Consider the following 15,774-nt stretch of genomic DNA (forward strand, 5'->3'; position numbering starts at 1 on the left):
TTAATCTCGCTAAGAGCCTCTGAGTCTTGGCACATGTAAACAGCATGGATTCAAAAGGCAACAATTCTGGTAATTATTTTCATTGTTAAATTTGTGTAGAAAATGTGCAGAGGAAAATAAGGGAAGGAGGGAAACCAGGCAGTTTCCACCTATTCCTTCCCCCATTCAGGGACAGAAATGTCTCTCCTTCAGAGACATGGAAGTAATATCAGTGATCTGAGCTCCTTATGCTCCCAGTCTCCAAGACTTGGGTGCATGTTGTAGCAAATGCATAAAAAGGGAATTGCATATTCTGCATTTTAAAATCTTGTCCTTATCTTCTTCCAGGTAGCTGCTGAAAGAGAGTTATAAGTATGTGTGGGTTAGTTTTAATCAACACACATAGCTTCAAAAGTTCTAATACTCTTGTGTAGTCACTTTTCCATGTCCATCTCATGGCATTCCTGGCAGCCAGTTCGAAGACAGCTTTTAGCTGTGCTCTGTTTCAGTTTTTTAATGTCTGAAAGGGGTAATCCTCCCTCTGCAATGGTCTTTGCAACAGCTTTAGGTTCAGAATAGTTTCCCTGCTAGCATCTAGGGCAGAATTGGAAGTAGGCTAACCAGATGTTACTGACAGCAAGGAGGAATGCTATCACACAAACCTTTGTACAGCCTTCATTTTTCTTTTCCATTCCAACTGTAAAAAAAAAAGTCCTGTGTCTGCTTGAGTTTTCACAAGGACTGGGAATCTGAATAGAAAAGGAGAACTATGACAGCTAAAGAAAATCAAAAGTGATGGCTCTAGTGACCTGATTCTCCTTAGTTACATGTGTAAATTAGGCATAATTCTCTTGGACTGCAAAATGAGAGTAAGGGCCAGGAGAAGCAGGCCCTAGATTGCTTTTTCTGCCTGCTTTCTGCTGAGGAAAGAACAATTTTAGATTGTTGGACATGAGGAGTGATAGGCTGATATTTTGAAATGGATACCCTATACAATCTTGGGTTTTATTTTCCAGTCTATAATACGCCCAAACCAAAAATGTTTATGCCAGAAGACCAACAGGCATTAGAGTTGCTGCCAAGAAACCGGTTGGATTTTACAAATGTCTCAATTACTCATTGTAGAAGCCCCAGGTAAAACACTTGTTTTCTTCTCAGTAATACATACAACTTGGTTTTAGTTCTTTGATGGATGCAAATACTCTTAAAATAAAGTAAGTAGAAACATAAAAAAGAAAACAGTACTATGAATAAAAGAACCAACCCTAAAGGGGAAAGCCATTCTTTTAAGTGTCAAGTCTCAGCCTAAAAATAAAGTCTTGGCAGTGGGATTATTTTTTTGTACATCAAACATGTTACTACAAACTGTCATTTCATGCAAAACAGTGTTATACAAAGACAGCTATTTATGTATTACATTTTTTGTGAATGTGCTTGCTTTTACCATTGAAAGCATGTTGACTTAGCTTGCCTTTGCCATGTATTTTTTGAATGACAACAACTTATACCTGTTGTAATGCTTTAATAGATTTTCTTCTAGCTTAATTCAAATAATTCTCCCAACCCACTGCTTGAGTCAATTTTCTGGTTTCAGGAGTCAATTTAGTTGGTGACCCACTCTGTTAAACGCAGATTAATTAGTATGTTAACTACAGTATCAGTGAAGGCAAACAATGATCTATCTTTACATGAGTGGGTTCTCATTTAACATCCTCTTCCCTCCTCCTCTCCCTTTGATCATTTGCACAACTACAAAATGGGGAATAACTGGCTAGGCAGAGGTACTGTTGAAAAGGATCTGGGGGTTATAAGGCATAACAAATTGAATACTAGTCAACAATGTGATACAGTTGCAAAAAAGGCTAATATCATTCTGGGGTGTATTAACAAGAGTGTCGTATGGCAGACATGGGAGGTCATTGCTCTGCTTTACTCTGCATTGGTGAGGCCTCAGGGGGAGGCCTTAGGAAAGATGTGGACAAACTGGAGAGAGTGCAGAGGAGAGCAACAAAAATGATAAAGGGTTTAGAAAACCTGACCATTTAGGAAAAATTAAACAAACTGTTTAGTCTTGAGAAAAGAGGACAGGGGGAAGGGGGGACCTGAAAACAGTCCTCAATTATGTTAAGAGCTGTTCTAAAGGAGAACAATTGATTATCATCCTCATGTCCACTGAAGGTCGGACAAGAAGTAATCTGCAGCAAGGGATATTTAAGTTAGATATTAGGAAAATCTAACTATAAAGGTAGTTACGTTCTGGAATAGGCATCCAAGGTAGGTTGTGGAATCCCCATCACTGGAAGTTTTTTAAAAGCTGGTTGGTCTAGGTTTACTTGGTCCTGCCACAGCACTGGGGGCTGGGTTTGATGACTTCTCAAGGTCCCTTCCTGCCCTACATTTCTCAGATTCTGTGATATCCCTAATCTCTTCCCTCCCGCTTTTCCACACTTCCAAGTCCTCTCTCTTTTTAAAATACCATGAAAAACACTTTCTTTATGCGTCAGAAAGAGAGTCCATAAAGTTTAGAATAATAGAATTATAGGACTGGAAGGGACCTCGAGAGGTCATCTAGTCCAGTCCCCTGCCCTCATGTCAGGATTAAGTATAATCTATTATTATACATTTTTTATGTATAAATCAAAACTGAAACACTTACTGCTTTTTTAAGTGCTGCTATTGGTTGTAGGTGCCCATTCCCTGCCAGAGCTTTTAGGGGATGGGGAATTAGATCACTGACTGTCTAGGGTGTCAAACTACAAGTGACTCCAAAATTATTCTTCCTGCGTATGAAGTTTCAGCATCTGTCAGCTTTTTCACAAAGTCTCTTCCACCATGTGGGACCCAGCTGGAGATGGGCTGGAGTTCAGATGAAGGAGACATATACTCTATGCAAACTTGCCTCAAAAACTTTTTTCCCTTAGAGCACCAATGCACCTAGGCCTTGCCCTGCCTATCAAATGTTATATACAAAGTTGGTCTTTGTAAGAGAGACAATGCGATAGAAAGTTCAATGCATTTACAGGGTATGCAGCTGCTACTACAAGGAATTGCACAATTTCCCGTTAATGAAAAGAGAGCTTTAGCAGGTTTATATCAATGAGGATGCCACAGGCATTCAGGCATAAAAGGCATTCTAAGCCGTACATTGGACTAGGCTGTTGAATTGATAGAGGCTTTACAGGGAGCAGGACTAACCAAATCCTGAGAAAAGGATATTAAACCACCTGGAGCTGTTTTTGGTCATGGATAAATATTTGCTGGGACTGTCATTGTTGGATTAAACCTTCGTCCTTGCAACAAAAGTCATCCCTGGGCTTAGAAGTAGCCCTGTCCCCTGCCCCTGAGTATGACAGAGTGTCCAGGGGTATTGTGACCAGAGTGACATTGCCAGACAGCGCTAGCCTTTGTGGTTCCAACAGAGCCCCAGAAAGAACTTTGAAAATGACCTATCCCAAATAAATGCCAAGTGATTATACCTCAATCAAAGACTTGTTTGCAGTGTTGTGGTAGATGTGTTGACCCAAGGATACGTGAGACACAAGGTAGGAGAGGTAATAACTTTTATTGGACCAACTTCTGTCCCAAGGTTATTACCTCACCTACATTGTCTCAATTAAATATGTTCATTACCATATTCTTTATTAATTGCCCCTAAACATTTGCATTCTAGATGAGCTACACCAAAAGATTTTTTTCTCATGGAACTGGGATATAAATGGCTTTCAAATATTGCTATCTCCTACAGAGTTTACTATGTACCCCACAGAGTATTAGCTTTCCAGATACTGCACCCTCTGAATCAAGAGCTCATTAGCCACATAAATATTCGAAAAACCAAAAGATACAGGGCATCCACAAATCCAACAAATATTCTAATAACTTCCAATTTTTCCTTTTGAAATGTTCTGAAGAGTGAATCTGACACTTATCTTTCTCCTTTAAAATGTCACCAACTTTACCTCATTTAAGAGTGGATTAAAATCTTTTAAAAATAAAATTTAGTTTGTTGTCTATTTGGCTAACATGGAACAGTAGACCATTTCCAATCTTCTGCATACCAAAAGGCAAATATACTTAATTTTTCACACTTCAGAGAGGCTCAGCTCACAAGCATTAGGCTCCCCCTTGATATATTTTAATGTGTATAGGGGAATAGTACATATATTAAGGATTGGTTCTTTTGGCAGTATAGGGGACTGATCCAAAAGACTATTGAAACCAATGGGAATATTACCATTGAGATTGATTTTCAGTGTGGCAAAATAGTCACCTCAACATACCCCCTCTAGACTGGCTGCAGCAACGTTTGCCTCAGTTTCCCCCTACTGTCCTTTGGTCTACCCTGGCCACGGGCATGTCCTGGCCCTCCAGCCATAGAGTCCTTTACCAAAGTCTAACAGAAACAGAAACAAAACAAAACCATCAGCCTGGCTGGGCTCAGCTGACTCCCCTTTCTAACAAGCGCTCCTCATCCTCTACAGTTTTTCCCCATGTTTTTTCTCAGGCTCCTGTACTTTCAGTAATCCCTCTGTCCAGGGGCTAGCACACTCCTCTCCTCACTCAGGGGCTCAGGCAGGCTACAGGTCTTTAGGGCCCTGTCACCGTACAGGCTTCCAGCTCATCTCGGGAGTAGTCTCTATGCTCTGCTTCTCAGCCTTCTTTCAGGCTGCTTCCCAGATGGAGGGAACTCTCTACACCTCCTCTCCTTGTATCTCCTCCCCTACCAACTGGGCTCACACAGTTCTTTATGGGAACTAGCCCTGCTCTCCCCCAGGTGGGCTTTATTTCTAATTAGACCTGGCCTACCCCTCCAGGTGCAAGTAGGCAAGTTAATTGGCCTCTCAGGCACATGTTACCGCTTTCAACATGTGTTTAGGGTAAACATCCTGAACTCCCGGGAGCTGTAGGAACTCAGCACCTCTAAAATCAACTCAGATATTAAATACATTATCATTTATACATATTTCTAAAATATTAATATTTCACATTGAAAAAGAATACTTACTCATCGGTAACTGCTTATGAAAGAACCATTTCCTATCTGGTCAGCAAGCAACTATATTGATAATGGAAACAGAAATTTGGGGAAAATGGTCTTAAATATGTTTCAGATGTAAGTTCTCCAGGGTAGGCACCTTATACATACAAACCAGGCATCTAAATGACCATGTTCCTAATCTTACATCCTATATTTAGATGCTGAAAATCTTATTAAGGTACCCATATTTGAAAACTGGGCTCTGGAAATTAACTCCATTATAAAGATTAATACACATTTGACTCCAGAAATAAAAAATGAAGCCAAAACTATTACTCAGGAAGAAATAAGGTTTTAGGAACAAAATAAAGAATCTTACCCTGACAGTGAAACACCAGAATCTAATACAATCAAGTGTACACAAGTATATGACAGGACAGCAAAAGAATTGTTACTAAGCAAACATAGGAGAAAAGGACAATCATAGAAATGAGTAGATAAAATGACATTTACATAAGTGTAGCAAATGAAAAACTTACATTAAATTCAGAAAAGAAAACTAAGCTACTCACTCAAATTATTATAATCCTTACCGGCGGTGATAGAGAGATTGTGTTCTATTAAAACAATTTAAAAACGAAGCAAAATATGTTATTAAATTGCCTATCCCAAACCAGCACTATCTACAGTTGTCTGACTATATGTTTGACAAGTAAAGTCTATTTTAGATATTTAAGGTTTCTAACCCTAACGGAAGTCCCAACTATTATGCCAAGGAATGGCAAAACACATCTTGGCACAATTTATATTTAAAAAATAACTTTTTAGGCAACAAAATATTAATTTAAGTATCCAAACATTATATTTTGCAGATATACTCAGGGGGTGTGGGTGTGGGTGTATATATATATATATATATAGTGGACATAAATAAAAGTGTCACGTGCTGCTTTAGGCATACAAACATTCAGAAATTCTAGAAGCAAATCAGAGTTTTCAATAGATAGACATGTGCAATTTTCTGCTACAGTACATGCCTGGTGGAGTATGAAAAGATTTAGGGAATTTTCTGCCCCTTATATGAAATAATGTATGGAAGACAGAAGTGTATGGCAAAGATTTATTATGTACATATCACCAGGAAGAGGAAACCTTGATTTGTTCAACAGCAACATCTACTAGTTGGACAGGCAACATTAAGAGAGCTATGATGCTTAGTTTGTTCTTCCCAGAAAGTAAACAGCCATGGTAATAGGAGCCCTTTTTAAGGAGAGAGGTAGTTTATGTGTAAAGAACAGAGAAGGTCTTCATAAGGACACAGGTTCATGGTAGATATCATATTTCATGACCAGACTGGATCTTCCCCATCCTACACAGACCCCTCCTGTGTGGGGACTACAATTCCACCTGTTACATCATATGTTTGCTCTGGAGAGGTGTTACTTCTGGGGGGATTCTGCATGACTGCATGCAGGCAGAAAATGATCCCCTCAAACCCCCCCCCCCCCCCGAATTCCAGTGCTTCCTTGCAGAAAATGGCAGGGAAGCTGTGGAGGGAGGGGTGCGGTGACGATCATGGGCACAGATTTGGGGGGAGGGGAATGCCCCCTCCAAACAGAGATGAGGCATAGGGGAAGCACACAGGGTTACATGCCTCTGCCCCCCTCCCCCATTTCTGCAAATGCAGAGCTGCACTGCTGAAGGAGGCTGTCTCTTGGCTCCACTGACTCTGCAGCTCAACGCTGCCTCCTGGGTCCTAGTGCCAGTCAAGCTCCCTTCTGTGTGATGGGAGCCTTCCTGTTTGTGAAACAGTGAATGCCCGCAGTGGGGCTGAATGGGGGGGTGGGAGGGAAGGCAGTGGAGAAGGAAGGGAGTGGAATAGGGCAGGGGGGTGGAATAGGGCAGGGGAGGGGAATGTGGGAGTGAGGGGGGGGGGATGGAGAAGAAAAGGCAGTAGGGGAAATCACTGGGGGAGGCGGGATCCCAGCATGCAGCAACCCCTCGGCACAGCTGGGACTCCCCCATTAAGCAGGCCCATCAAACCCTCACCCTGACAAGCCCTACCCCCTACACCAGGACCCCTCTGATGAGCCCCCCACACCTAGCCCCCCACACCACTGATCCCCAACCAGCTGCACCTGGTCCCCCATCCCATCAAGCCTCACTTTCCCAGCACCTGGACCTCCCCACTGAGCCTCCCACACCCAGACCTCCCCTGCTGAGCCCCATCTCCCCACACCCAGACTCCCCCTGCTGAGCCCCAACCATCTTCACCTGGATCCCCTGCAGAGTCCTATTGCCCCTGCACCCGGAACCCCCCAACGAGTCCCTATGCATCCCACTGTGCCGCCCACACTCAGATTTGCCCCACACAGAAACCTCTCACCCCACACCTGGATCCCAGCACACTAAGCCCCTCCACACTTGCATCCTGCTGAGCTGAGCCTGTCTACCCACACCTAGTATACTTGGCGCAGATGGGCAGGACCCAGGGTGTTTATGGGGCAGGCCCAGCCCTTGCACTGTGTCAGGGTCTTGTGTAGCCTCACTGCCGAGTCCCTGTACTGGGGGAGATGGGGACTTCAGGGTGATCTCTCACCTCAATGCAGCCAGTGTCCTGTGCTCCCCACTGCCGTGCTGGAGACACATTTATTTACTGACAAATAAAATTTGCAGAATTTTAAAATATTGTGCCCATAATTTTTAACTTTTTGGCACAGAATTCCTTCAGGAGTAAGGTGTAGAGGAAATAGATAGGGGATGCTACAAAACCTAGTACTGAAAAGATGGGACCAAACAGGGAAAAACAAAGAAAAAAACAATCACAGCCTTAAAGCAAGCATGTGGTCTCTACAAAAGGCACATAAACTGGATTATAGTTTGAATTTTTATTCTCAAGACTCAGATTCTTGGAATTAAGAGGTTAAAATTAACATATCAATCAATTAGTTTACTTCCTACTTTACCTAATTTTAAGTTGAAATGTATTTAACAAGGCTATCAATATCAGTCCAACCTTGTGTTTAGTAAAACACAATACAGTGCTTCAGCATGTTAAATCTTGCATATGTAACATAATCTAGTAAAGTGATATGTAAATCAAATGATATTTTCAAGACAAGTGCACTTTTGACAGGCTTGAAAATTGCATTTGAAGGAGATCAAGCAGTGAGTGCATCACAATGAAATTGAAACAGAGGAAATAAGATGATGACACAGACACAATGAAGATAATGTTATTATAAAAGGTACCATAATGTTATTTTCTCAGTTATTCAGAAAGACGATTGCAGGTATGTTTTCCTGAAATCAAATATCATAAATACATACCATAATTTGCATCTTAGAGTAGTGCTAGTATTCAGTGAAACATCCATTTGTAGAACAACTGAAGTGCTATAAACTCCCTAACCACATACATTTTTATTTAGCGAATGCAAATCTAAGTAATGCTTTTTAATAAGTTAGTCATTTTAACTGTAACAACTTACAGGAATTTAAACCCGGTGAGTGCCATTCTCTATTTTTCCACCAAGTGACCAAAACAAAACATGAAATATTAATATAGGCTTCTGGCAGCACAACTTTTATTTTAAAAAAATAAGTCAACATGCAAACAAAAACAAAAGGTTAACCACATACTCAGGAATCAAGCCCTGATCTTGATACATCCATGCCCCTAAACAAAAGTGCCATGTGGTCTCACCAAACCACAAGTTCTACCTCACCTGTCCTTATGAAAGGAATCAGCCCCCTATGAATGGTCCTTCCCTTGTGTAACATATACCACAAGGAGAAACATACACACTGACTCCATGGGTGCTCCAAGGCTGGAACACCCACAGGAAAAAAATGGTGGGTGCTGAGCACCCACCAGCAACCCCCCGATCAGCGCCTCTCCCTTCCCCCAGCACCTCATGCCCGCTGGCGGGCTCCACTGATCAGCGCTTTCCCTTCCCTCCCAGTGCCTACCACCTGCCGCGGATCAGCTGTTTTGCGGTGTCAAGAGGTGCTAGGGGGGGAGGAGGGAGGACCGAGGGCACAGCGCACTTGGGGGAGGGAGCGGAACTGGGCGGGGAAGAGGCAGGCAGAGGCAGGGAAGAGGGGGGACGAAGTGGGCGTGGGAAGAAGTGATGTGGGGGTGGGGCATTGGGGGAAGGGGTAGAGTGGCGGTGGGGCCTGGGTGGAGCAGCCCCTGGCAGATTAGAAACTTGGTGTCTATGAGGAGAAGGGCCCACTCACCACCAGCAATTCAGACACAGCCTGTACCTTCACCTTACCCCTCCAAATCAAGGTGGACCGCCTGTGATGGAAGCCCAGAATGACTTGCCCGGGATGCCATAGGATAAGGATCCACTACATACTCCAAGGAGGCATGTACTACAAGCTAGGGGTGGAGAACAGGACAGACAACTGAACCCAAAATAGGGGTGCCAATCAAGGGCTTTGGTAGTCCTTGTTGAACAGATCCCTTGCTCTATGGTTTAATGACATGCCCACCAGCATCTATCCCAGATGTTTTGTGCATACTGGCGACCCCACCGTTGTATCCAGCGTTGCTGTAGCCCTGTTGGTCCCAGGATATCTAACCAGTTTCTGTTGGTGAGAGAGACAAGCTTTCGAACTTACACAGAGCTGAAGACGAGAAGTTGGTCTAATAAAAGATATTACCTCACCCATTTTGTTTCTCTAAAACCCCACCAGCATTTCACCAACCATCATGAGGTTGCTGGCTGTTGTGCTCCGCTGAGACCTAAATCAAGCTCTCCAGTCCCAGTTTTAAGAGCCCCCAACTCACCCCAGGACCCCAGATGCACCATTCCTATCTTCTATTAATGGCATATTTCTTCCTCTTCTGAGTCACCAGTGAACACAACTTGCCTGCGAAGGAAGAGAAGCAGTTGCCCTGGGATCCTCCTGAAGCCATGAGTAGATGAGCTATAACAGCCCACATGATCCCTTGCAACCAAACAGGCCCAGTCTAGATAGCTAGGAACTAGGTGACATGAAAGAAAGCCTCCTTTGCCTGTGTTCGTGTGTGCATGTTTGAGGAGAGGTAAAGGAAATGCCATTGACCATGTCCCCACTTGATGGGGGAGCAGAGCCATGCCCTCTGTCCAGGTAGTAGGGCCTCTAGGCCCTTTTCTTCCTGGGGCTTTCAGGCATCTTGGTAAAAAGGGTTTTAAAAACCCTTCAGAGCCAGCTTCCTCCGGAGCATAAACTGTTTTTCATTCAGGCAGTCGCCCTCTTCCATTCAAGCAATTGCCAGTCAACCAGGAGGATGCTCCGTCCAGAGATAGCCGATTGCACAACAACTGATCCAAAGAAAAAGTCATCTCCTCCATCCCGTACAGCAAAAATAAAAATCTCTGCACAGCTGTAAGAAAGAGGCAAAAACAGCCAAAGCACTCATCTCCTGTCCTACATGACAGAGCAACCCAGTAGGCCCTATGGCACTTGTAATACCTGTTAGTAAATATTAATTATTTTAGTCCTCTTTTATTAATATGTTAAATTCATTCACATATTAACTATTCTCCCAAAATCTTTATGCTGTTAGTGAACAGCATGTTTGAATTCTTAGGCCCACAATGCCTGGCTCTTAATCTGACAGTGACCAGTATTCAGGAATTTAATATGACTGAGTGTTGGGCTATAACTAATTATTCTCAGCACCTTCAAGTATCCAGGTGTCCAGGGAAAAGAACCCCTCAAAGTATTAAAAGTGTCCACAGAAGCATATAAGCATTGTAAACAAAACTGGGTGACTGATAAGGGATACTTGTAATGATAGATGTTTTGTGTAATGGACTGGGTGATCAATAAGGAATAATTGTTATTATGGATGGGTTCTGTAACGAATGAAACAATGACCCACTGAAAGATGTTTTAACTAATTGAGAACTGTTGGTTTTCACAGCCATTAGTAACAATGACTGGATTAGAGATTCCTTTTAACTCATTAGTCAGGTAAACTGAGGACCATAAAAGAAATTTCATCACTAATTAGCAGAAGACAGTAAGTTTAACCATGGGAAAGTATTTTTCCCTCCAAAAAGGGGTTTCTTTGACTCATACCCTATAAAAAAAAGCAGAGGTTTTGGAAGTTGTGTTGGGGAGTGCAAATTGCCAGTATCCCCCCAGTTACAGAGGAGAGGGACACAAAGCCCAGCTCTTTACATTATACCAAGGTCTGTCTGGTGCTGTACTAATCTCTGATTGATCATCTTTGATTAAATGATTTCATTTGAGTCTGTTATTTGACAATCTCAAATTATTATTAAATTCAAACACACAACAGCACAGAGGGAGAAGAGGCCTGGAGCAAGGCAGACCTGGCACACACTCTTCATTTAAAGGAGAACAGTTATTTTTAAATTATCCATCCATCCAAATCTATTTATTTTTAATTCACAGATTACATTGCTCGCTTCTCTGTTCCATGTAATATTTGTTTATGCCCTACCATACATCAGTTCAGTGCACTATCATGTTGCTTACCTCTGCCAGAAGATGGCAGTGCCAAGTGGTATTTCAAAGTAAACACTGCACCTGGAACAATAACTTCCTGTGTTTTCATTAACTGAAATCTCTCCTTGGTGAGGTATTGAGACACAGCATCCTAGTGGTTAGAGCAGGGACCTGGGTATAAGATACCCTTGGGTCTAAGATGACTCACTGTGTAGCTTTGGTCAGCCTAGTTAATCTCCCTACTTCCTCTTCTGTAAAATCAGGATAATACTTAACTTTCCCTTCTTGGGATTGTGAGGATTAGTTAGGCTTGTAAAGTGCTTTGAAGATACAAAGGGTTATAAATCCTAAGCATTCTAATGGGGTCTTGGTAGCTTCTGCTATAGTTACGGTGTTTAATAAACAGGTTTTTTAAATAAGAAAACTACTGGAGTACTGGAAATATAGTCACATAAATTATTCAACATATATTGCCATTATTCACTGAATAATTTATTTAACAAATAGCATCCAACTAGCTATAGAGATGGTCAAATACAGCAAAAGGTATTGAAATTATTCAATGAGTACCAGCACTATTTGTCAAATAATGTACTTGACAAATAGTATTCAGCCAGCATGCATTACAACACCCTTCCTCCCAACTCCACACATTGTCACACACCCTAATATTGGGAGATACTCACATTTGTCATTGAAATTTTCCACATTTGCTCTCTCCAGCCAAAGTGTGTTGCTTTTAGTTTAGTTTGATCACAGTCCCTTCAGTTATTTTGAATTAAGAATTCCTAAGGGGATAAAGGAGGGAGCGAAGGCCAATATGTATTTCTTGCTTTCCCATTGCTAAGATAAAGGTATTCCACTGAAAACAGATAGGCTGACGTCATGCTAGAAAAGTCTGTCGAAAAATATATGCAGCCAAAGAACATCAGGAGGAGGAAAAGCCAGATCTTGCTAGATGCTGAGCATCTCCTCTAGGTGCCAAGTGCCATCACTTTCCCCTAACATCAATGTCTTGCAAAACCATCCATCTAGGGTGCTTACATGTAGGGCCCTACCAAATTCACAGCCCATTCTGGTCAATTTCATGGCCATAGGATTTGAAAATTAGTAAATTTCACGTTTTCAGATATTTACATCTGAAATTTCACAGTGTTGTAACCGTGAGTGTCCTGACCCAAAAGGGGGTTGTGGGGGAGTTGTAAAGCTGTTGTAGGGGAGTCATGGGATTCCCACCCTCACTTCTGCACAGCCTTCAGAGCTGGGCTATGAAGGTAGAAGGCCTGGAGCTTCCTGCAGCTGCAGGAGGTTGCTGGAGGTGGAGGTGGGTCTGATCTCTCCTGTGCTGCTGGGAGCGCCCCAATCGGGGGCTCCTAACTGCTAGTCCTGGCCGGGCTGGGGAGGGACAGGACTTGTTTTTCCTCTGCATGGCCACTGTTGGAGGTGGGGCAGGGGAAGATCAGACCCACCTCTGGGTACCTCCCCCTGCTGAAAGGTGCTACCAGCAGCATGGGGGAGATCAGACCCACCTCCACCTCTGGCAACCTCCTGCAGCTGCAGGAAGCTCCGTGGCTGCTGCCCAGCTCCAGAGCTTCCTGCAGGCATTGGAGGTACCCAGAGGTGGGTCTGATCTCCCCACAGAGCGGCTGTGCAGGGGAAGAGAAAGTGCCATCCTTCCCAGCCCAGAGGGGACTAGCAGCCAGGGACATGGAAGGAGCCCCCGGCTGGAGCACCTCCAGCCCTGCCCCTCCCCTGCAATAGCTAGATTTCATGGGGGAAGTCTGATTTCACAGTCCATGATACATTTTTCATGGCAGTGAATTTGGTAGGGCCCTACTTATATGGCCTTCATTACCACAGTCTGTAATGTAGTTGTCATAAGAGCAATGCTGTGAGGAAAGTAAGTGCTATTATTCCTATTTTACAGGTGGGCAACTGAGGCACAGAGAGACTAAGTGTCTTACCCAAGGTCACACAGGAACTACATAATTAAACAGGGAATTGAACCTGGGCCCCTTAGGTCTAGGCTAGCATCCTACCACTGGACCAGCCTTTCTCCAGGCCCCCTTATACTACTTATACTAATAAAGTGTGAACTTCCAAGCCTATTTATCATAGGATTTTCTTATTCCTTAAAAAAGAAAATAAAATGCAAAACTAAGGGCAAGCAGGAAAAGAAAACCCCGGAATAAACTAAAAAAGAGTATACATTGCAAAAACAAGAATCATAGAAGATTAGGGTTGGAAGAGACCTCAGGAGGTCATCTAGTCCAATCCCCTATTCAAATCAGGACCAACCCCAACTAAATCATTCCAGCCAGGGCTTTGTCAAGCTGGGTCTTAAAAACCTCCAAGGATGGAGATTCCACCACCTTCCTAGGTAACCCAGTGCTTCACCACCCTCCTAGTGAAATAGTTTTTCCTAATATCCAACCTAGACCTTCACCACTGCAACTTGAGACCATTGCTCCTTGTCCTGTCATCTGCCACCACTGAGAACAGCCTAGCTCCATCCTCTTTGGAAGCCCTCTTCAGGTAGCTATCAAATCCCCCCTCACTCTTCTCTTCTGCAGACTAAATAAGCCCAGTTCCCTCAGCCTCTCCTCGTAAGTCATGTGCCCGAGCCCCCTAATAATTTTCGTGGCCCTCCGCTGGACTGTCTCCAATTTGTCCATATCCCTTCTGTAGTGGGGGGCCCAAAACCAGACGCAATACTCCAGATGTGGCTTCACCAATGCCGAATAGAGGGGAATAATCACTTCTCTCGATGTGTTGGCAATGCTCCTAATAATGCAGCCCAGTATGCCGTTAGCCTTCTTGGCAACAAGGGCACACTGTTGACGCATATCCAGCTTCTCATCCACTATAATCCTCAGGTCATTTTCTGCAGAACTGCCGCTTAGCCAGTTGGTCCCCAGCTTGTAGCAGTGCATGGGATTCTTCCATCCTAAGTGCAGGGCTCTGCACTTGTCCTTGTTGAACCTCATCAGACTTCTTTTGGCCCAATCCTCCAATTTGTCTAGGTCACTCTGGACCCTACCCCTACTCTCCAGCATATCTACCTCTCCCCCCAGCTTAGTGTCATCCGCGAACTTGCTGAGGGTGCAATCTATCCCATCATCCAGATCATTAATGAAGATGTTGAACAAAACTGGCCCCAGGACTAACCCCTGGGGCACTCCGCTTAACACCGGCTGCCAAGTAGACATCGAGCCATTGATCACTACCCATTGAACCTGACGATATAGCCAGCTTTCTATCCACCTTATAGTCCATTCATCCAATCCATACTTTTTGAACTTGCTGGCAAGAATACTGTGGGAGATCGTATCAAAAGCTTTTCTAAAGTCAAGATACATCACTTCCACCCCTTTCCCCATATCCACAGAGCCAGTTTTTTCATCATAGGAGGCAATCAGGTTGGTCAGGCATGACTTGCCCTTGGTGAATCCATGCTGACTGTTCCTGATCACCTTCCTCTCCTCCAAGTTGCTTCAAAATGGATTCTTTGAGGACCTGCTCCATGATTTTCCAGGCTGAGAAAAAAGTATAATCCTCATTGCAAGCTGTTTTGCTTCCATTGGATAAATTGGGCCAATAAATAGCCAGGATTCAAAAGCTTCTGGGCCTTGCATGCCACAGGAGACTTTGTATATTTCCACTTGAAACTTCATAAACACGATGACTGGTGGCATGATAATCCTATTTATGTTTTAATTAACTTGGCAATATAAATGGCCCAGCTCCTTTCTGAGTTGGCTTTTTTTTAAAATAGAGATTGCAGCTTTAGAAGGCTGATCTTTTCTTTCAGATAATAGATCTTACGTATTTTGGAACACACACACACACACACACACACAAAAGGAAGAAAAGCTCTGTAAACCCTACACATTGCTTATGAACTGTATCCTTCTTGTAATCACCTTCACTTTACATAGAAAATACCAAATTTACCAGAGTACACAAAGAGATAATGGCATCTGATATATGATAGAAAGTAAAAATCAAATATATCTTTAGAACAAGACAACCTTAATAAAACATTGTCTTCGTTTTCAGAATGTTTGACAGTTTACTTCAGTGACCTGGCATTATTCCATAGCGTTCTCTCTCCAATTCAGCAAACAACACAATTCAGTGTATGCAAGCTTCACATGACATCTTTTCTTCCCATTATTCCAGTGCTTCAGTGAAACACTCTTTGGATTCAACAATGCTTTCATTTTCCTGTTGCATTGTAAGGCCTGTAAGTTCAATATAGTCTCAAGGCCTGATTCTTCACTTCTGTTATATCAGTTTTACATTGGCCTAATGCCACTGTTACAACAGCATAAAGCTGCTGCAAT

General features: G+C 43.1%; 1 protein-coding gene across 1 annotated transcript in view; it reads right to left on the bottom strand.

Moving 5' to 3' along the window:
• PPFIA2 (PTPRF interacting protein alpha 2) overlaps positions 1 to 15,774 on the bottom strand; it is a 627,181-nt gene that overhangs the window by 544,243 nt on the left and 67,164 nt on the right. Inside the window, exon 2 of the mRNA XM_065422644.1 lies at positions 2,426 to 2,436. Within this exon, the coding sequence (XP_065278716.1) occupies positions 2,426 to 2,436 (11 nt within the window). The remainder of the gene's footprint in view (positions 1 to 2,425; positions 2,437 to 15,774) is intronic.

Source organism: Emys orbicularis, chromosome 1 (assembly GCF_028017835.1).
Source record: "Emys orbicularis isolate rEmyOrb1 chromosome 1, rEmyOrb1.hap1, whole genome shotgun sequence".
NCBI lineage: Eukaryota > Metazoa > Chordata > Testudines > Emydidae > Emys > Emys orbicularis.